Raw genomic sequence first — 22,719 nt, 5'->3', positions numbered from 1 at the left:
CTTCTCGTTGGTCTGTACAGTGCTCTCTGCACGTCGTAGGAACCGCAGGACTAGTGGTGATTCCCAAGCAGAGCAAAAGGGGGAATAAAAGGCAGGAAGAGCCAGAACCCGAGAGAGGGGTGAGAAAAGGGCCCCAAGAAACACAAAGCACAGAACGTGCAGGGAATAAGGAGTGGCAGGAATTCAGCTCCTTTCCCTGAGTGTTACTCAGAGACGGAGCACAATTCTCTGGGATTTATTCGTTATTCAAAGTGATTTGCCAAATAAGACTTGAAAACCATCTGAGCTGTTTCTCACTGACCAGTGTCACAAGTTGTGGTTCCTGTCTCCTGATTGGATGAGTGTAACACTTAGAAATTACAGGCCATGATCCCCATGGGTGGAGGGGGCAATGGGCTGGGTGCCTGCACCAGGGTCCTGCATCCCAGAGGGCCGAGTGCCCTCTCTTAGCCATGGGAACATGGGAAAGCACCTGGGCCCTGATGCTCTGGCTTAGGGCCCCTTCTGGTTAGCAAGCTGTGAAACAGGCTAGTTCCTTACTGGCTCTTTCGGACGCAACATGTAGCCCTGGAGGAACCAAACTCTTCAGACTCCAATTTAATTCCTGTTCTAGTCTCCTCAGGGCTCTAGCCTGAACCCAGATGCTGGTAGAAGTGAGCGGGTGTGACGTTACACTCCATATTCTTTATGGAAATATGTTTATAATATGGATATGACATAACTGAGATATACTTTATGCAAGATGGGTCTTGTAAGATATCATTGGAAAGGTTATGATTTACTGAATGTGATTATCCAATTTGTATGCATGTATCATTTCTGTATCTAAAGTTAGGAATATGGACTATGTAACAATTACAACTGGGTGTGTATTGGGAAAACCCCTACCAGACAGTCCATCATAAGAACGGCCATACAGAATCAGACCAAAGGTCCATCAAGCCCAGTATCCTGTCTACCGACAGTGGCCAATGCCAGATGCCCCAGAGGGAGTGAACCTAACAGGGTAATGATCAAGTGATCTCTGTTCTGCCATCCATCTCCACCCTCTGACAAAGAGGCTAGGGACACCATTCCTCACCCTGGCTAATAGCCATTAATGGACTTAATCTCCATGAATTTATCCAGTTCTCTTTTAAACCCTGTTATAGTCCTAGCCTTCACAACCTCCTCAGGCAAGGAGTTCCACAGGTTGACTATGCACTGTGTGAAGAAGAACTTCCTTTTATTTGTTTTAAACCTGCTGCCCATTAATGGATTTGATTGGCTATTAGGAAGGAACAATAAGACCATGACCATACTAATCTCTCTCCCCTGGAGCTGTCCTGGGACATAACTGTGACACTACTAGGTCAGGTGGTCTTGTCACCTGATACTAAACATTATCTTATACTGCTTGTAACTTTCCACTAAAAGGGAAGGGGGGTCAAGTTTGGGAAACAAAGGATTCCCACCTTGTGTAAATCTGATTTAAGGGTGGGGACTCCTCTCCATGGCCTGTCTGCTCAAGAAGAAAGACTGTTAAAGACACCTGTAGGGAAGGCAAGGGGGTAATCCAGACTGAGACAGGGGTCGAACCTAAAAAGAAATATAACTAAAATGCTAAACTACGGAAACTTTGTAACCTGCCTAAAATAACATTTAGGATAAGAAATTACATTTTGTAACCTGTTTCTTAAGTATATTGAGCTTAGCTTGGGTATTTTGTTTTTTTATTTGCTCAGTAATTGGCTTTGTTCTGTCTGTTATCTCTTATATTCATTTAAAACTCATTTTTTATACTTAATAAACTTATTTTTTGTTTATAATGTAACCCCGTTTATACAATTCACAATTGGGAGAGGGTGGGGAGTAAGGGCTATGCATACCTTCTTCCACATTGAGGGAGGAGGCAGATTTCATAATATACCTTTAGGTCTGCACTCCAAGGGAGGTGGACACCTGAGTGCTGGGGCAAGTCCCTTAAGCTGAACCTTCCCAGAACTGATCTCAGTGTCTGTGTTGTTCTGCAGTTGGGTGTGGCCCTGCCTGCGTGTGTTCTGGAGGAGGCTCAATAGCCTGCTTCAGCAAGACAAGTAAAAAGGCTGCCCAGGCTGACATAACAGGCAGGCTCTGTGGGATCTCAGCACATCAGGTGGCATTCTAAGTGGGGCAACCTGTCACAGCAGGACCAGGCCCTGGAACTAAATCTTAGAAGACAGAAGCAGGGGATTTTCAAAGAGGAGGTTCTCAGCTGTGGTATTTTGGGGTCAGACCTGGGGGACATCAAGTCAAAGGGTGGAATTCAGAGGATAAGTGGTAGCAGCAGCCACAGCAATAGGAGACCAAGGTGGGGATTGTGGTGAATCATTTTATCCCTGGGGGGCTGGAAAGAATTGGACTGTAATTGTGAGCCATCTGTGGTTGAGCAAATACTGTCTTAGCTTCTTCTCTGGGTGTTGGCTACGGCTGCAGCTCCTCTTTGTAATGACGAGCTGTGCTCAGCTAGTGCAGCAAGTTCTCCAGTCTCAGCGCTCTCACCATCACTCGCTGATTCACACACTCAATCCCTTAGTTCCCATCCCCCTGTGCTCAAACACAGGCTCTTCCCTTCCCATCACCCGTCTCCCCTAGTCCCTTCATACTGGATCGCCTCAGGTCCCTGGGCGTCTTTATGAATAAAGGGTATGAAAGGTTCCTCAGATACCCAGTCCACAGGACACTGGCTGGGGATCCAGGAAAGATGAGGTAGAAGATTCCAGCTGAGAAAGAGATGGATGGCAGCAGAGTGGAGGATCAGAGATTCTTTGCTAAACCAGGCAGAGCCAGAGGAGGGCTGAGCAGATGGGAGCTGACCGCTGTCTCCTAACACCAGAGAAAATGGGAAAAAACGGGAAACCAGCCACTGAAAAGTCAAACGGTGATGACATTTGTGGAATCAGCAAATATATTAACTGTCCAAAACTTTAGTAAAGGCAGAGCTAAGGTAGCCCAGCACTGCCGTGTGCTCTTCTACAATGTGGAGAGTGGCTAAACTTACACCTCTAAAAACTAAGAAATTAAGGTAAATGTCATTCCCACAATGCAACCTTAACTCTGCCCCCTTAGAGCTGGCAATTGCCAGTGAGAATGGTTCAATAACTGTCTTGCCATAATAAGTAGATATGAAGGACTAAGAAAATGTACCATTGCCTGTGTTGTATTCCATAGATTTGAATCCTAGAATTCATCTGCATGCACTCATCTCCCTTCACTGTGTGAGGCGTAGCTGTGTTGAATGGTGAAGAGATTAGCTGGAGCAGGCTGGCAGAGCTGTCACTGTAATATGAGAAGAGGTGCAGGTGTATTTTAAAAGGATCAATTATGCTTCATTGCAGTGCTGAATTCTGTAGGCTGTGTCAGTAGAAATGCACAAGGGAGTATAGCCATGGAAACTGTCAGCAATCTGGTGGCATATGTCATGGGATCTCCAGGGTTTACTGCGGGGTCAGTGAAAACCATGTCTCAAGGAATCCTCAGTGCAGGGGTGAAGGCATAGAAACATTTGCAATTCTGGGGTAGTTTGTGTGGAGTAGGCTTGGTTTTTGAATGTAAGTGGCAGCTGCTCACTAGGCCTGACCTACACCAGAGTCTTTCCTATCAAGAGAAGGTGGCAGACTGTCCTACACTGCTCATCGGTGCTCGATTCCTTAAGTGTTCTGTAGCATCTGTAAAGGTAGAGAGCTAATGTGTGTTATTGGTACGTTGGGACTTCACTCAGAGGGCAGAGTTGAGGTTATGTCGTGGGGGTAGCATGTACTCTAATGTTATATTTCCTGTTTTTCATGGGGGTTAAGTTTGCATAGGGTTTCAGAGCTATCTGAATAGTAAAAGCAGCTCCTTATGGGGGGAGCTGTATCTGAGGAACCCCTAGACCAAATGACTACAACCTCACATCACTAGTTCTGCCCCTGGCCCAGATGAAGCACAGAAATTTTCAAGACAATCCAAGTCTACATGTGGATTTTACAGCATACAGAAAAACTAGCAGTTAAAAAGGAAGCTAGTCTCAACTTTAGCTGTAGTGGTGCAACTGCTTCAGTATAATTCACTTCAACCAGCCCTCGTCAGAGCATTTATTCACTTTCTCCCCAATGGGTTCTCAGATGTCTACTGCGGGTTGATCTCCGACTGAAGCTTTTCCCACACTTGAGGCACTTATAGGGTCTCTCCCCAGTGTGAACTTTTTGGTGCCTGGTAAGGTTTGAGCGCCGACTGAAGCTTTCTCCACAGTCCAGGCAGTTATAGGGTTTCTCTCCTGTGTGACTTCTCTGATGCCTACTCAGACCCGACCTATCACGGAAGTTCTCCCCACACTCGAGGCAGTTATAAGGTTTAGATCTCTCTCCGGTATGGATTCTCTCATGTCTAAGAAAGGTTGACCAGTTACAGAGGGTTTCCCCACACTGAGAGCATATGAAAGTTTTTGCTTCTGTGTGGATTCTCTGGTGGCCAATAAGATGTGGTCTCTCACTGAAGCTTTTCCCGCAGTCAGGGCACTTATAGGGTTTTTCTCCCATGTGGATTCTCTGATGTATTTTCAGGGTTGGGTTGTCAATAAAGCTTTTCCCACACTGAAGACATTTAAGAGGTCTTTGTCCTGTGTGGGTTCTGCGATGTATAATGAGGTGTAAACTCCGACTGAAGCTTTTCCCACACTCGGTGCATGTGTTTTTTCCCTCCCCTTTGGAGAGTCTCTGGTGCATCATGTTTTTACTAAAATTTTTCAAACCACCTTCACATTGAATGGATTTACCCACATTCTTCCCTGGCTGAGTTCCCTGCTGTCTCTCTGGCCGGTGCTGATACCCACCAGCTTTTCCATGCTCCCGACTCCAAGACACAGTCCCTTCAGATCTTTCTAATAATGTAACATGAGTTTCAACTTGCTCAGGATCTTCCTGCTGAGGATTCTCTTCCACATTCTCAATCATCCCCTCACCTGCTGGGACAGAGAGAGAGTCCAAACATGAGTCATTCCCTGCACTGGAGGGGGAAAGGAGAGAAACAAATCCAAATAGCACTGGAGAAACTGAAAAATCAGGAACAGAATCCTCCCCAAACCCTTTCCCAAGGGAGAAAGAGAAGGGGACAAATCTGGACACCATATCCCATCTGAACAATCAGAGGAAGGGAGGTCAGGGGAGAGGGAGCTACTGCCAAGTGTCTAGAGTTCTAGGAACAACACTGACCTAGCTAAGATGAAGCAGACCCTGGGGGACTTTAGAACTAGGGTTGCCAACTTTCTAATTGCAGAAAACCCAACACCCTCGCCCCACCCCCTGCCCCGAGGCCCCGCCCTGTGGTCTCACCCTTTCCCTAAGGCCCCACCCCTGCTCACTCCATCACCCCTCCCTCTGTCGCTCGCTCTCCCCCACACTTGCTCATTTTCACTGCAAGGTGCAAGCAGGCACCAGGAGAAGACCAGGAGCTGCAACAGTTTGAATGTAGGAGATGGAATGTGTGATTCAAATACCCTTCACCTCACCAGGGAGAGATTTTAAACACTACTGTAAAATTAAAAACTTAACTTCTTCTGAAGTGTAAAGAAGATTCAAACAAAATTAAACAAAAAACCGTTTTAATGAGAGTGGCAACTAAAACTACTTACATTTATACTTCTGTTCTTTTCTTGCTGCCACCACAAGCTCTTTAGCTGCTTCTGTCTTCAAAAATCCAGCGAACTCGGCACATGTCATTTTATAGTTGAAGTGCATGAATAGCTCAGCTTTCATCAGGTCCACTTGGAGCCGATTCCTTTCACCAGTCCACAAGTTCTTCATAACACTGAAAATGCGTTCCACAAATGCGTTGCTGGGTGGTATAGCAAGCACATGCTGTACAATTTTAAGTAAGTTTGGGGCCTCCCAGTGCTTAAAGAATTCTACCCATACCTCAGAGACATTGATTCGATGATGGCGCTCTTGTTGCTCCTGACACAATGTCAATTCAGGATCATTTGTCAAACTCTTTAGGGTTGGTAGCACATCATTCAACGTACACATTTCTGTAAATAGTTCATCTCCGTCCACTTGAATGTCCAAGTTTGTAGTCAAAGCACACAGTTTGTCTAGTTCAAGAGGTCCATCCAGATTAAGTGGCGCACACAACATATAGAAAGAGTTTTCGCTGAAATCAAACCACTTTTCCAGGTACTGTAGCATGCGTGTGTAAACCCGTTGGGCATCTCCAACAAATTTATTCTGCTCGTTAGGCAGCAGTTTCTTCAAGAACTGTGTCACCTTGTATCCATAGAAGCCTTGCTCTTGTCGAATCTGAATCTCTCTTCTCAGCTTGTTGAATATAGCATACAATTCAGTTACCTGAATGTAATCACTTTCAAGAACCTTTATGGTGTTGTTAAAATGGCTCATAATGTTGTGCACAAAGTAGATGTACAGCTCGGGAAGTGTAATAATGTCATCGTCGGATACTGTGTCCTTCTGCTCAGAAAGGAAGGCCCATATTGCGCAGCTCACCGTTTCCTCTCCTTTGCTCACAAAGTAAGACTTGAGTGCAGGCCAATTCTTCAGTAACCTGTCGACAGCAGTGAAAAGGGTCAAAAAATGTGTAGGTACATGGCATAAGATTTCTGAATATTCTGTCTCCATGAAGTCAAGGAACTCTTTAAGTTCACTAATATTCTTTGCACAGGATGAGAATTCACTGAAAATCTTGATGACCAAGTTCTCTACATCATAAGAGAGCATTTTCAAGCCATGTTTCACTGTATTGTGCACTATGCGAGCACTGCAGTGCTCTGGCACAAGGTTTGGTAAATCCAACATTCGTTTTAGGTGCACCAAAACAGACTTGCGTTTTCCAAAATTGACAGATGCGTTGTCTGCTCCATATGCCACAATTTTATTATGTATCAGACCGGCATTTTGAAGACAACTTTGTAAGTTGTTTGCAATTGCCTCTGATGTCTCATCTGCATCCTCAAAAAAGCCTATGATACATGTGCAGCTTCCCTTATCTTTATTAAAGTAGCGGACAGCAACTGGGAATAATTTTGTGTTCCCTTTATTAGAAGCACCTGTCACTATTGAGAACGATGTTGATCCAATGTCTTGCACAGCCAGTTTCAATGAATGGGGGGCTAATACATTCTCAATCAAAGCCTCCGCTTTTCTCCTTCCGCAGTGAATTTTGGAAGCGATCTCGGAATCAGTGAAAATGGAGGGGTACAGTTTATTTCCACAATCTTGAGAATGGTAGCTGTGGTGGTGTTTAACTCCATGGTATGTTAAAACCAATTCAGCCATGCATACGTGTTGTTCTTCGGAGGTATCAGCCTTTAAAAAGAATTTATCGATTGTACTGGACAACCTTTGAATCTTTTTCTTTTCAGGTTCTGCCATTTCACCTCGCCCTAGTCTGACTGCAGCACAGTTTAGCCGATAGATAAAACAGTGTTGACTGTGGATGTCGCAACACTAACTAGGTAGCTGACTGTTGATGCCTGCTGGCTAGGCTCTTAACTCTTTAAAGGCCAGTTGCTCCCCATTGCCTGTGGTTGTGCACTGAAAAAGTTATTCAAAGATTCAATCAAATATATTTTTGACAGATATATTATGCTAATTTCAGGTTTCATTTGTTACAGAACGCTAGAAAACAATAGAAAATTATGGTAACGAGACTTTTGGCCTCAGGTCAATACTTCTGACTGTACAGGTCCCCTTAAAATTGGCTATATTATATTATATTTTTCTGTTTTCAGTGGAGCTAAAGTTAACATAGGTGTTTTGACCAGCATGTGTAACATCCAATTCTGCAAGGAAATCTCTATATTTGCATCAGTTCAATTAGCACCACCCTGGGAAGAGCATGAACTGCTGCAGCTAGCACATCAAACATAAAACCACATGCTTACAATTTTCATGGATAGTACAGTTTTATTAAACCATGGCAAAATGATGTGAAAGCTATAAGATAAAAATATAATTTACATTTGATACCAGCTACTCTCCAGATTAACAAAACAAGGAAGTAACATCTTGATATATTAAGTCAACTGTATTAAGATAATATATTCAAAATTTTGTTTTAATCTTTAAGACAATAAAAAACCCACCCAGAAGAGAGCAGAGCATAGTTTAAAAAATATCAAACTGCCATATAGTTGTAAGATGAGGATTTTCAATGGTCCTCATCATGTCCTGATGTTTACAGTGTCACATCATCTCAAAATATCACCATATTGGTGATGGGCAATTAAAACTGGGTGCTATTTTTATGGGTGCCAAGTGACCTTGAGACTTGTGACCATACCAAAAACGGTGGTTTACTTGCACAATCTGGCATGAGGGCAGCCCTTAATTTATAGGATTTGGACCTTCTACCGGAAGAGTGGTTATTGCTAAATGTTGTACAAAAGAAGACACAATCTAACTGGAGCAGCAAACAGCAGAGAGGCTAACAGAGGGAGTTTGCCTGGGATCTGCCTGAGAGGAGGTATGCTAAGGGCTGCATTAGGGAGGCTGTGTTGGCGAGTATCTGAGTGTCTGTCCTGGGGACAGTCTGACAGTGTGCTTGATTGGTTGTTTGAAAAGTGTGAATTGGGAGTGCTTTGTTCCAGGTGAGCCTTGAGTGCGACTGACTGTTATAAAAAGCCAGTCAGCTGTGAACCAGCTGAGCTGCTAACAGCAGAGAGATTAACAGAGGGAGTTCGCCTGGGGAGAGCCCACTGCGGCTTACATCTTGCCGGCTTCTCTGAGTAGTCACGACAACTCCTGAGGAAGCTCATAGAAGGAAGGTAGTATGGATGGGGAGTGTTGAGCTGTTGTGACCTGCACTGGATGTGCCATGTTTGTCTTTCTTCCACAGGACAGAAGCGACTTTGTCTGTACAAAGTGCAAGCTGGTCTTCATATTGGAAGAGAAGGTTCAAGATCTGGAGAAACAAGGATTGACTCTGAGTTGCATAAGAGAAACTGAAGATTTCCTGGACAGACGACAGGATATGCTTCTACATATCCTGTAGAATGTTCTGAATTTTCAGAAATTTCAGAGCAGACTGCGCAGCAGGGACAGGAGGACAGTGAAGCAATTTGACAGCATGTGACCTCCAGAAGAAGAAAGGGGAGCGTCCATGTATCAGCAACGCAGATACAGGTAAGCAACCGTTTTCATGTTCTCTCCACAGGTACTAATACAGAGAGTGGACTAGATGATACTTCTGAGGGAAGGGAACAGAAGGAGTCTCCACTGATTGGAAGGCATGAGATGCCCTGTCCTAGGGATGAGGGTTCCACGAGAACCGCTCCCAAGAGAAGGAGGCGTGTAGTGGTGGTCGGGGACTCTCTCCTCAGGGGGACTGAGTCATCTATCTGCCGCCCCGACCGAGAAAACCGAGAAGTCTGCTGCTTACCAGGAGCTAGGATTCACAATTGATGGAGAGACTGCTGAGACTCATCAAGCCCTCGGATTGCTACCCCTTCCTGCTTCTCCACGTGGGCACCAATGACACTGCCAAGAATGACCTTGAGCGGATCACTGCAGACTACGTGACTCTGGGAAGAAGGATAAAGGAGTTTGAGGCACAAGTGGTGTTCTCGTCCATCCTCCCCATAGAAGGAAAAGGCCTGGGTAGAGACCGTTGAATCGTGGAAGTCAACGAATGGCTACGCAGGTGGTGTCGGAGAGAAGGCTTTGGATTTTTTTTACCATGGGATGGTGTTCCAAGAAGGAGGAGTGCTAGGCAGAGACAGGCTGCACCCAACGAAGAGAGGGAAGAGCAAGCAGGCTGGCTAACCTAGCGAGGAGGTCTTTAAACGAGGTTCACCAGGGGAAGGAGGCCAAAGCCCTGAGGTAAGTGGGATACCAGGAGAAAGCACAAGCAGGAGAGCGTGAGAGGGGAGGGCTCCTGCCTCATACTGAGAAAGAGGGATGATCAGCAAGTTATCTCAAGTGCCTATACACAAATGCAAGAAGCCTGGGAAACAACCAGGGAGAACTGGAAGTCCTGGCACAGTCAAGGAATTATGATGTGATTGGAATAAGAGAGACTTGGTGGGATAACTCACATGACTGGAATAATGTCATGGATGAATATAAACGGTTCAGGAAGGACAGGCAGGGCAGAAAAGGTGGGGGAGTTGCATTGTATGTAAGGGAGCAGTATGACTGATCAAAGCTCCGGTATGAAACTGAAGAAAAACCTGAGAGTCTCTGGATTAAGTTTAGAAGTGTGAGCAACAAGGGTGATGTTCTGGTGGGAGTCTGCTATAGACCACCAGACCAGGGGGATGAAGTGGATGAGGCTTTCTTCCGGCAACTAATGGAAGTTACTAGATCGCAGGCCCTGGTTCTCATGGGAGACTTCAATCACCCTGATATCTGCTGAGAGAGCAATACAGCGGTGCACAGACTATCCAGGAAGTTTTTGGAAAGTGTAGGGGACAATTTCCTGGTACAAGTGCAGGAGGAACCAACTAGGGGCAGAGCTCTTCTTGACCTGCTGCTCACAAACCGGGAAGAATTAGTAGGGGAAGCAAAAGTGGATGGGAACCTGGGAGGCAGTGACCATGAGATGGTTCAGGATCCTGACACAGGGAAGAAAGGAGAGCAGCAGAATACGGACCCTGGACTTCAGAAAAGCAGACTTTGACTCCCTCAGGGAACTGATAGGCAGGATCCCCTGGAAAAACAACAAGAGGGGGAAAAGGAGTGCAGGAGAGCTGGCTGTATTTTAAAGAATCCTTATTGAGGTTACAGGGACAAACCATCCCAATGTGTAGAAAGGATAGTATATATGGCAGGCGATCAGCTTGGCTTAACAGTGAAATCCTTGCTGATCTTAAACACAAAAAGAAGCTTACAAGAAGTGGAAGATTGGACAAATGACCAGGGAAGAGTATAAAAATATTGCTCGGGCATGCAGGAGTGAAATCAGGAAGGCCAAATCACACCTGGAATTGCAGCTAGCAAGAGATGTTAAGTGTAACTAGAAGGGTTTCTTCAGGTATGTTAGCAACAAGAAGAAAGTCAAGGAAAGTGTGGGCCCCTTACTGAATGAGGGAGGCAACCCAGTGACAGAGGATGTGGGAAAAGCTAATGTACTCAATGCTTTTTTTTGCCTCCGTCTCACGACTACTGCACTGGGCAGCACAGCATGGTGAGGAGGTAACCAGCCCTCTGTGGAAAAGAAGAGTTCGGGACTATTTAGAAAAGCTGGACGAGCACAAGAGTCCATGGGGCCGGATGCGCTGCATCTGAGAGTGCTAAAGGAGTTGGCGGATGTGATTGCAGAGCCATTGGCCATTATCTTTGAAAACTCATGGTGATAGGGGGAGGTCCCGGACGACTGAAAAAAGGCTAATGTAATGCCCATCTTTAAAAAAAGGGAAGGAGGAGGATCCAGGGAACTACAGGCCAGTCAGCCTCACCTCAGTCCCTGGAAAAATCATGGAGCAGGTCCTCAAGGAATCAATTCTGAAGCACTTAGAGGAGAGGAAAGTGATCAGGAACAGTCAGCATGGATTCACCAAGGACAAGTCATGCCTGACTAATCTAATTGCCTTCTATGACGAGATAACTGGCCCTGTGGATGAGGGGAAAGCAGTGGATGTGTTATTCCTTGACTTTAGCAAAGCTTTTGACACGGTCTCCCACAGTATTCTTGCCAGCAAGTTAAAGAAGCATGGACTGGATGAATGGACTATAAGGTGGATAGAAAGCTGGCTAGATTGTTGGACTCAATGGGTAGTGATCAATGGCTCCATGTCTAGTTGGCAGCTGATATCAAGTGGAGTGCCCCAAGGGTCGGTCCTGGGGCCGGTTTTGTTCAATATGTTCATAAATGATCTGGAGGATGGTGTGGATTGCATCCTCAGCAAGTTTGCAGATGACACTAAACTGGGAGGAGAGGTAGATATGCTGGAGGGTAGGGATAGGATACAGAGGGCCCTAGACAAATTAGAGGATTGGGCCAAAAGAAATCTGATGAGGTTCAACAAGGACAAGTGCAGAGTTCTGCACTTAGGACGGAAGAATCCCATGCACCGCTACAGACTAGGGACCGAATGGCTAGGCAGCAGTTCTGCAGAAAAGGACCTAGGGGTTACAGTGGACGAGAAGTTGGATATGAGTCAAGAGTGTGCTGTTGTTGCCAAGAAGGCCAATGGCATTTTGGGATGTATAAGTAGGGGCATTGCCAGCATATCAAGGGACGAGATCGTTCCCCTCTATTCACATTGGTGAGGCCTCATCTGGAGTACTGTGTCGAGTTTTGGGCCCCACATTACAAGAAGGATGTGGAAAAATTGGAAAACGTCCAGCGGAGGGCAACAAAAATGATTAGGGGACTGGAACACATGACTTATGAGGAGAGGCTGAGGGAAATGGGATCGTTTAGTCTGCGGAAGAGGAGAGTGAGGGGGGATTTGATAGCTGTTTTCAACTACCTGAAAGGGGGTTCCAAAGAGGATGGATCTAGACTGTTCTCAGTGGTAGCAGATGACAGAACAAGGAGTAATGGTTTCAAGTTGCAGTGGGAGAGGTTTAGGTTGGATATTAGGAAAAACTTTTTCACTAGGAGGGTGGTGAAACACTGGAATGCATTACCTAGGGAGGTGGTGGAATCTCCTTCCTTAGAAGTTTTTAAGGTCAGGCTTGACAAATCCCTGGCTGGGATGATTTAGTTGGGGATTGGTCCTACTTTGAGCAGAGGGTTGGACTAGATGACCTCCTGAGGTCCCTTCCAACCCTGATATTATATTCTATGATTCTATGGAGAAAATGCACATAATATCAAAGTAATTAACAAAACTGTCCCATTTTTGTATAAAAAGCCATATTTTAAAGGTCTTATATACAAACAGATAAAGGAAAACAATAGTACCTGTAAATTTGGTTATAAATGGCCCTGGGTAGATTTCAGCAACATCAAACTGCATTCTGCTAGCTAATTATCATTACTATTAAACGTCTACCTTAGTGCAAAATACAGCTTAGGCGCTTTAGGGCTCAGACTAATCAAGAAGCAAGATTAACCACTGATGTAGGTCATCTGTTCCACAACTCAGTTGATACAAAACTGCTACTCATTGCTTTTTACCACAAAGTAATTTATATTGGAAAAAATAAAAAGGATACTATTTTCTGATGTGAAATATTGGAGTAATGATATTTTTATTACGTGAGGATCAGTCACAAATCTCACTGTATACCCATTCCAGTGCAAAAAACCTAGCTGTGTGGAGGGCAGAGAATTAGATTAAATCCAATGATATATCTTCTAGGTTATACCTTTTATAGAAAGTGCTATATGGTTCCCACCTTAAGTGCTCAACACATTGAAGTAATGTTGTAAACATTATTTATTTGTAGTACAGTAGCACTTACACCAGACAATTGTGCTAAGCAATGTACACATCTATAATATACAGTTCCTGCCCCAAAGATCTTACAGTGTACATATTAGACAAAAGGTGGATCTAACAAACAGACCCGGGGAGCAACGGCAGTGCAAGCTTCTCCATGTTGCCCTAACCAATGTGCCTCAACTGTGCAGTGGAGCCTCCCAGCCATGAGGTATCTTGTTGCTCTTGATTCACACTTCTCTCTCTTTGCTGGGATTGCCAGTTTAACAAGAACGTGGGACTGAACCTAGGGCCTAATGCTGCAAACCCTTGTTCACCTGAATATTCTTATGGAACCAAATGGGACTACTTACTGGCCTGCAACCTCAGCTGGATTCATACCTTTGACCTGGTGGGATTTTCAAAATGTCTAACTTCATCTTTAGGCACCTAATCTTAATGAAATCTTGATCCTTTTATATACCTCCTACGATATTCTCCAAGTATACTTGTGCTAAGCAGGCCTTGTGATTATATGCAACCTCATAGTACTTGATAGCTTAAAAAAAAAAAGGGGGGGAAGAGTTTTTAAGTGTCAGTGCTGACTATATTCAAGGGCTTGATTCTTCTGTCACAATGGTATTACATTGTTATGATGCTGCTTGGCCAGATCCTCAGCTACTGTAAACTAGCATACCTCAAAACAAAAAACAAAACAAACACACCAAAAACCAGAGCTCCACTGATTTACACCAGTTAAGGATCTGCTCCATTAATTTTGATGGAGCAACTCCGGATTTATAGCGGTGGAAATGAGAGGAGAAGGAGCTCATAAATATCAATTACTGATGACTTACCAAAAAAAAAAAATTGTGAACTTGTAAGACAATATTTTTCATAATATGAAGAACCTATACAAATAGTACAGTTGCTTCTTTTTGTGTGAAAAACTGGGTCCCTAGTATGAATGCAACAACAACTTCTGAAGTAGATTGCAATGGTTTTTCAAATCAGAAAAGCAGAACACAAATAAATTAGAAATGCTTGACATATTGCAAGTTCATATAAATCCTAGTTCTGTACAATATGTACTTCAGCCGGGTTGCAATTAAAGATCATGTATATTTTCTTAATCATGTATGATTGTACATTAAAGTCTCTTTCAGTACTAAAAACAGCTTTTTGAACATTAATTTTACTTACATTTCCTGTCCCAAATTTAGAAGTAGAAACCCAAATCCTGAATGATTCAGCCTGAATAATTCTGTTCTTTGAGCTGGACTTCTCCACTCTGTAGCTACGTATCTTTGTCTGTGTCATCCATCAAAGTAGCATCTAAGCACATGAATGCTAAATTAGTGTACTTTTTAACCTGGCTGTGATTTTTACTTTGTAATATCACTTGTAAATACATGTGGCAATTTCAGTAATTGTGGGAGATTTCCAAATCCTTGATTGGATTTAAAGTTTGAATATGTTTTTTTTAAATTATATGGTCTGAACACTAAAGGAAAATCTCAGTTAAGAATATCAGATACTGTGGTGGCTAGAGCAAACAGAGCCCTTAATAGTTAAGGAGAGAACATCTGGGAACTAGTGAACTTGCTTTTCATTCCAGCAACTACAGGATCTTCATTAATTGCTTGAATACTGTAGTTCATTTTGGAAATTTTACAGCTTTAACAAATAGGTTTGACACTTACTTAATTCTCATCCCCAACTTCTAGCTTGCTCCCCGGCCTGCCACAGCCACGGAGGGCAAGTGAGCGGGGTTAACAAACACAGTGGGGGTGGCAAGGGGCACCCCGTAGAATCACTATAGGTCCCAGCCCCAGGCAGAGCCAGACCATTGCACCAGGCCCGGGACTGGCAGGAGCCAGTTGTCCGAGGCCAGAAGGGCCCCATTGGTGAGCTGGGAGGATGCTGAGGCATGCAGCACCAACAGGATGCGGGGCCCTATGGGGGAGGCGGTACAGGAGTCCCTGCAGGTCACAGGGCCCTGGGAGGGGCAGTCTCGTCCTCCTCCCCTCCAGCAGCCCCATAACCCCTTGCAGTGCTCAGATACAGGGATACCTTGAAAGCCTGGGTGCCAGCGATGGGGAGATAGAGCGCAGGGGAACGCACCGCAGCTTGAGTCCAGCCACAGGAGCGCGAGCAGGAGAATAGGGCAGCAGCGGGAGAGGCATGCGCCACGACCCCTCAACAGCTGAGCACTCGTGAGTCATGCTACGTAACCCTGCCCTAACCTGGCCAATGGGAGCTGTGTGCGGTCGAGGGGTGGGGGCAGCGCACAGAGCTACCCTGGCTGCCCCTCCACCTGGGAGCTGGACATGCCAGCTGCTTCCCGGGAGCTGTGCGGAGCTGGGTAGGGAGTCTGCCAGCCCTACTGAGCCTTGAACCGGACTTTTAACAGTGGTCAGCAGTGCTGACCAGAGCCGCCAGGATCCCTTTTTGACCCATGGGTTTTCATCCCATTCCAACCAGGAAACCACATCAGGCTTGGAAATCCTGCTCAGGGGAAAAAGAACAAGCAAGATCCGGTGAATTTGTGGAATATTTCTCACAAAGCATGTTCCATGATTTTAAACCTGAGCCTGTTTTAAAGCAGTAAAATCCTAAACACACACTTATCAGTATGTCTTCGTCAGTAACAGTTTCTTTCCAAAATACAGACAAATTCCTGAAGTTCAAAAGGTTTATGTATGGGGTGGAGGTGGGGGACTCTGAGAGGCTATTATGTAAACTTTTGAAAATTAGTGGGAAAGGGGGCAAGGTATGAGATTTTTTTTATCAGACTGACAATCAGATGGAAAACAGCAAAATCTGAGGAGATTTGATATTAATAGTCAATAACTAGAGACAAAAGTGAGGGGATTTTATATCATTCAATAACTAGGGGAAAAAAAGGGGAATTTAGATCAGTATTCAGAATCTGAAGGGATACTAAATAAATAATAGTTAAGATGGTAAGAAAATCACAGGTTGTGACTTTGTTGCAGAACTCACAACTTTTAGCACACACAACACATCTGAGTGGTGTTGCAACCTCGTGCACCAGGTAGTAACACCAACCCACTCAGATTTGTCCCGCAGCCGGGGAGGGGCTCCTAAGAAAGTGCCATCTCCAGACCAGATGTGCTCTACCCCACCTGTCCATGGCTCCACTGTTATATCATTGTTGATAAATGCAACGTAATCCAAATTGGAAAACATGATCCCAACTATACATATACAATGATGGGGTCTAAATTAGCTGTTACCGCTGAAGAAAGAGATCTTGGAGTCATTGTGGATAGTTCTCTGAAAACATCCATTCAATATGCAGTAAGAGTCAAAAAAGTGAACAGAATGTTGGGAATTAGTAAGAAAGCGATAGATAATGAGACATATATACATATAAATCCATCGTACACCCACATCTTGAAGACTGCATGCAGATGTGGTCGCCCCATCTCAAAAACAATATCTTGGAATTTTAAAATGTTCAGAAATAGGAAAAAAATGATTAGGGGTATGGAATGGCTACCATATGAGGAGAGATTAATAAGAATGGGATTTTCAGTTCGGAAAAGAAACAACTAAGAGGAGATATGATAGAGGTCTATAAAATCATGACTGGGGTGGCGAAAGTAAATAAGGAAGTGTTATTAACTCCTTCTCATAACAAAAAGTAGGGATCACCAAATGAAATTAATAGGCAGCAGGTTTAAAACAAACAAAAGGAAGTATTTTTTTCATACAACGCAGAGTCAACCTGTGGAACTCCTTGCCAGAGGATGTTGTGAAGGCCAAGACTATAACAGGGTTCAAAAAAGAACTAGATAAATTTATGGAGGATAGGTCCATCAACGGCTATTGATGGAGGAGGAATAGCTCAGTGGTTTGAGCATTGGCCTGCTAAACCCAGGGTTGTGAGTTCAATCCTTGAGGGGGCCATTGAGGGATCTGGGGCAAAAACTGGGGACTGGTCCTGCTTTGAGCAGGGGGTTGGACTAGATGACCTCCTGAGGTCCCTTCCAACGCTGATATTCTAAGATGGCAGAGATGGTGTCCCTAGCCTCTGTTTGCCAGAAACTGGGAATGGGCAACAGGGGATGGATCACTTAATGATTACCTGTTCTGTTCATTCCCTTTAGGGCACCTGGCATTGGCCACTGTTGGAAGACAGGATACTGGGCTAGATGGACCTTTGGTCTGACCATTCTTTTGTGCCTGAGGAACGGAGCTGTGGACCATGGTCCTTCTCCTGAAACTTCAGGTGATATTTAGGTCCCTGAGCATCAGAGACTGAATGAGGGGAAGCTTCCAGCTGTGATGTTTACTACATTTGGGGAAATAAGTCAATTTTAATGTACATAAAGGGAAAGGGAATTAAGACATGAGGGGGAAAGTTGATTAGCAGGGAGCTTATTCCCCTTCTTCAGCCCCTCTCCCCACATCTGGGATAGTAACTCAGGGCAACACTTTCTCTCCAAAACAAGGGGGAAATTACTGCACGATTAAAAGGGTAGAAAACCCTCCATAATCTGAGATTTTTAATATTTTGAGTATTATTAGTGAGAAAATAAGGCAACATCCGAAAGGGATATTTTCAAGAATTTCCGAGAAAGAAAGAAAGAAAGAAAGATCAGGGCTAATGTGCACAGCTGATGAGTGTTGAGAGCACTCAGCTGAGAGCATCTCCCATTGACATACCTACTGCCTCTCCTGAGAGTGGATTAACTATGTGGATAGGAGAGCTCTCTCCCATCATTGTAGAGCGTCTTTACATTAAAGTGCTGCAGCTGTGCCAATGCAGTGTTTTAAGTGTAGACCTGCCCTAAGATTTTATAAATTATTTAATGACTATTTAGAAATGGACTGATTGCATTAAAATTCATTTTCTCTAAGAATGCAGGTTAGCACTTTATTCTTCTGTCATTAAGACTTTGAGTACCTAGGCTTGATTTAGAATTGCACTAAATGTACAGAAACCATATTTCTCTCTAAAAATGAGGAAAAGGCATAAACGCTATATTTATTTATTTATTTATTTAATTGTAATGCTTCCAATAAGGATACATTAGATGGAGAAGGGACTTGAATGAGGGCTCCTCTATATCCCAGGTGAGCGCTCTGACCACGGGGCTAAATGCTGAGTTTAATGTTTCCTCTTCCTTGCTAAAATGGCATACGCACCGAAGGCCAAGACAGGGTTTGCAGCTGAGAATCCCAAGCACTGGGAGGTGCCTACCTACAGTCTGGATTTAGGAACCTCTTTCCAAGAGCAGAGTGGGGGCCCTACAACATTTTTAAAAATAGAACTTAGGCACCTTTGAAAAACTGTACCCTCCAGCCCAGGTCCACAAAGGTATTTCAGCATCCATTCAAATCAGTGGAAAATAGGAACCTAAAGAACCTTTGCAAAAAGAAAAGGAGGACTCGTGGCACCTTAGAGACTAACAAATTGATTTGAGCATAAGCTTTGGTGAGCTACGGGGCTCTGGGCCAAAGTGATTTTTCCCAACATCTCACCCAGTCTGAGGCAGGGCACAGAACTGAACACCCCTCTCCCAAATTCTAAGTTAGCACCCTAACCATGGGGCAGTTTAACCAGCGACTGCAGGGAATTCAGTCCCAGGGGTTGGCAGAAACCTCCTGCAGACAGGTTTATCCAGGACGCCTCATTCCACCTGGAAGGCGGTGGCAAAAACTCGCTTACCTTTGCTCTACGCTGTGCCCCCTGAAATGTGGGGGTGGCCTTCCCCCTCAGATGTGGCCCCCCCGGCTCTTTCGGGAGGGGAAGGACTGTCCTCTCGGTCAGGGTGTCCCGGGCAGGGTGGAGGGGTCTCTGAACTAGACGCTCTTGTTGGGAAACAGCGGGTATGTTGCTTCCTCGGTATCAGCCTCTCTCTTGTGCAGCCAGGGCGCCGGAGCCCCAGCAACTGGAGGCTTTTGCAAGGGACACAATGGCGAGAGCGGACGGCAGGCAGCAGCCTGAACACGGCGGTGAATGCAACGCACTTCCTGCGGAGGGACCGTTTCCCTGCGACACAGAGCCCGCGCCTGGTTGGCTTTGCAGGTGTCTCTGGTTAAGGGGCCGCAGAGGGAACTGGATCCTGGCCGGGTCGCGGTTTTGTGCCCTCGGGAGCGGGGGGGGGGGTGTCCGCTGTTGGGTGCAGAAGGGTCAGGTGTGCTTCTTCCCCTTGGGGGCGGGCCCACGCCACACCATGCACCCCCCTGCCCAGCACCCCTTTGGCCCCCTACGCACAGTGCCACACCGCCCCGAGACCCCCACAAACCCCTATGCCCAGTGCCCTTCCCCAGACCACTATGTCCAGCACACCCCACCCACCCGGAACCCCCCCCCCACAGATCCTGTCACTGCCCAGTGCTCCCCTACCCGAACACCCCCCACAGCCCTCCCACAACTGCCCAGTGCCCTGCACCTCCCTGCCCGGAGCCCCCCCCCCACAGTTCCCCTCACTGCCCAGTGCCCCCCGCAGCCTCATCACCACAACTGCCCAGTGACCCGCACAGACCCCCCCCCCCACACACACACACACTTCCCGGCGCCCCGACACACACAGATCTCGCCCACTGCACAGCCCCCCAACACACACAGATCTCCCCACACCCTCACTGCCTAGTATCCCCCCCAACACCTACTCTCCCACGCCCTGACCCCCCTCCACAATAGCCAGCCCTGATGGGAGGTGACAGTATCTGCCAGGCTGAGCCGGCAGCGCAGCCAGGGCTGCTCCTGGGGCAGGAAAACTCTGTTCCCTTGGGAGTGGTGCAATTACCCAGGCTAGAGCAGGAGCAGACCCTGCCCGGGCCAGGTTCCCTCAGGACCCACATGCCTGGCAGGACCCAGCTGAGCCCCCCCCCCCCCCGCACTGTCCCCTGTGGCTGGCTAAGACTGGCCCGGACTCTGCACTGGAGGCAGGTGGGGCTCCAGAGGTCCTAGGCAGCGGAGACAGCTCAGAGATGGAGCAGGGCAGATCCCAGCCACACCCGTTGGCCCCGTGGCCAACAGCCCTGCCCCGCCCGCGTGGTGGACCCCCGCTGCTGGGTGATGAGCCCCCTACAGGCGAGTGGAACCTGTTGGCTGAGAGCTGCTCACACAGCAAGGCCTGTGTGCTGGACTGGCCCAGGCAAGGGGCCAGACCTGGCTGTGTGGATGGGTTAAAGCAGCGGTGTCCAATACGTTCGCCACTAGCCAGGTGTGGCTAATAGGCTACTGAATTGTGGCCAATGCATGTGGCTTTTTTACAATGTGTCTAATAAGAAAATGTCAAAATCACAAGTATGGCTAGTAGTGTGGCTAGCATCGAATTTCTATTGGACACTGCCGGGTTAGAGGGGTCTATAATGGGCCCCTTCCTAGGGCGGGCCTGGTGTAGGGTGACCAGATGTCCCTATTTTATATGGACAGTCCCGATTTTGGGGTCTTTTTCTTATATAGGCTCCTGTTACCCTCCACCCCCTGCCCTGATTTTTTACACTTGCTGTCTGGTCACCCTAGCCTGGTGCCATGGCACCACTGTAAACCCGGTACTGACCCCAAGCCCCTTCCCACAGCAAAACTCCCTTGGACTTTTCTGGATGCCACCAAAAAATACAAAAACCTGCTGCATCACACATTTTGAGTATTTAAAAGTCTCATCACTATATGTCTACGTGAAGTCTCATAACAGTTCACAAATTTGTCAGATCGGCTGCTGTGATTCCCTGAAGTGCACTCTCTTCTTTGTAATCCATTTTAATTATAGTTTTGCTCCTTTAAAAATGTTATTTCTATTACTCTTATTACTCTGAATATTTTGTCATTTATCTGTATTATCATTGATCAATGCATGTCATTGTGCTGTTTATTTTTTATTTTAATAGCTAATGCTCATCAAAAAAAATTTAAGTAATTAGTTATTGGTTTTAGCAATTCCATCTGTCTTTCTATTATAACACTTGCTATGGTTTTTGCACTTTGATTTGTAATTTGGAGTTTTTAATTCTACCTTTTTTTCTTTTTCTTTTAATAGCACAAGTTTATTTTGTTGTATCATGTGACTTCTAGTATGACTGATTTCCTCTCCTGTTTTCAACAATTCCTTTGCATTTGATCCAGGATTGCCTTTTGCCACATTTATCTTGTCTGTGAATCCAGCCCTTAGTGTCTCATGTTCACAAATCATTGCTTGTGTGTAGAAGTTGATTCACAAATATTCAGTAAGTGTATTGTATTGTGTCATCTTACATCCTTCCCAAGGGCAAAAATCTTCTGCAACAATGAAGGCTTGGGCTGAGGAGCAGTGGCTGCAGAACTTTTGGATGTGCATGTCCACATATCTGCATCTGTGTGCAAAACTCACCAAAATACAAGCTGCACTGACAATGGAGAAGCAAATATAATTGCACTATGTGGACCTGTAACACCAGATTCTTATTGGTCAATCAGAGGTCTCTCTACTAAATCAAGGTAGAATGGATTTCTTTAATGTAAGTAGTCAGAACACACTGTTAAAGATCATTTCATGCTCAATGCCCTGTTAACACCTCTGCAGTCACAGATAATATTAGTCAGCTTTGTCTTTTTGGGGAACCAGGGCACAGTATCCAGCCTATCTGACTCATGAAAGGACACCCCCCACAGCGTCCCATTTCTCTATGGTCCCATTTCTCTATTGTTTATCTGTATGGTCTCTGTCTGGTTCTTTGATTTTTTTGGGGTGATGTACAAGTAATTTTGCTGGGTATAAACCAATTAAGGTGGTGGGATCTAATTTGTTAGATAATCAAGTTACAATATGTTAGGATTTATTATTTAAATTACAGTACAATGATTGATGAAAGGCAACGCTGAGAATAAGGTGATACTGATATGTGAATGTTATAGGGGTTTCTTAATTTCAGATTCTTCAGAATTTCAGAATACAATTTTCTCCCAAAAGTTGCACCAAGCAAAAAAATGACCTGTACTGCACACATAATGGCAGGTAAGTAGAGTGTTTCCATGTGTATTCATTTGTTTTCGGAAGCCGTTATCTTCAAGCAACTCTGCTTGTGTTTTTTTTTTAATTACATTTTTGGGCTGTTACATTTCATGTCCTGAGTAACTGTGTCTATACGTGGCTACAATCTTGTAGGTGATATCCTTATCTCTAACATTCAATCTGCACTGATTGAATACAGCTATATTTTGCAAGCCACAAATACTCCAAAGTTTACCCTGCTTATATATCTGCAATGTATATCTCATACCTTCTAATTGAACTTTAAGTCTTTTATATGGATTGATACTCCCTGTTTCCACAAGTAACTGTTTTCTGTTGTAAACAATTCTCAGGGAAATCTTTCGAGGAAAAAATTGCAAATGTTTTGGCATATCTAAGGAGTAGCACATATCCTGAAGAAATGAA

At 45.2% G+C, this 22,719-nt stretch overlaps 1 protein-coding gene across 6 annotated transcripts; it reads right to left on the bottom strand.

The window, feature by feature from the left end:
• Positions 1–1,250: 1,250 nt before the first annotated feature.
• Positions 1,251–19,421, bottom strand: LOC119842465 (zinc finger protein 572-like). 6 transcript variants are annotated; one of them, XM_043496645.1, is made up of 4 exons: positions 19,023–19,421; positions 14,525–14,656; positions 5,630–7,316; positions 1,251–4,963 (listed from the first exon to the last, which is right to left on the bottom strand). In XM_043496645.1, exons 2-4 carry the CDS (start codon positions 14,639–14,641, stop codon positions 4,095–4,097), a joined length of 2,673 nt encoding a protein of 890 aa, XP_043352580.1. In that variant the 5' UTR covers positions 14,642–14,656; positions 19,023–19,421; the 3' UTR covers positions 1,251–4,094. The 6 variants fall into 6 exon arrangements, with proteins under 6 accessions (XP_043352580.1, XP_038226553.1, XP_043352583.1 ...); XM_038370625.2 differs by having other exon boundaries at positions 1,251–4,960; XM_043496648.1 differs by having other exon boundaries at positions 5,630–6,555.
• Between the last annotated feature and the right edge of the window lie 3,298 nt (positions 19,422–22,719).

The sequence above is a fragment of the Dermochelys coriacea genome, chromosome 14, assembly GCF_009764565.3.
Source record: "Dermochelys coriacea isolate rDerCor1 chromosome 14, rDerCor1.pri.v4, whole genome shotgun sequence".
Lineage (NCBI taxonomy): Eukaryota > Metazoa > Chordata > Testudines > Dermochelyidae > Dermochelys > Dermochelys coriacea.
Note: the sequence above shows the minus strand (reverse complement) of the source record. Positions and strands in the feature narration are given on the sequence as shown.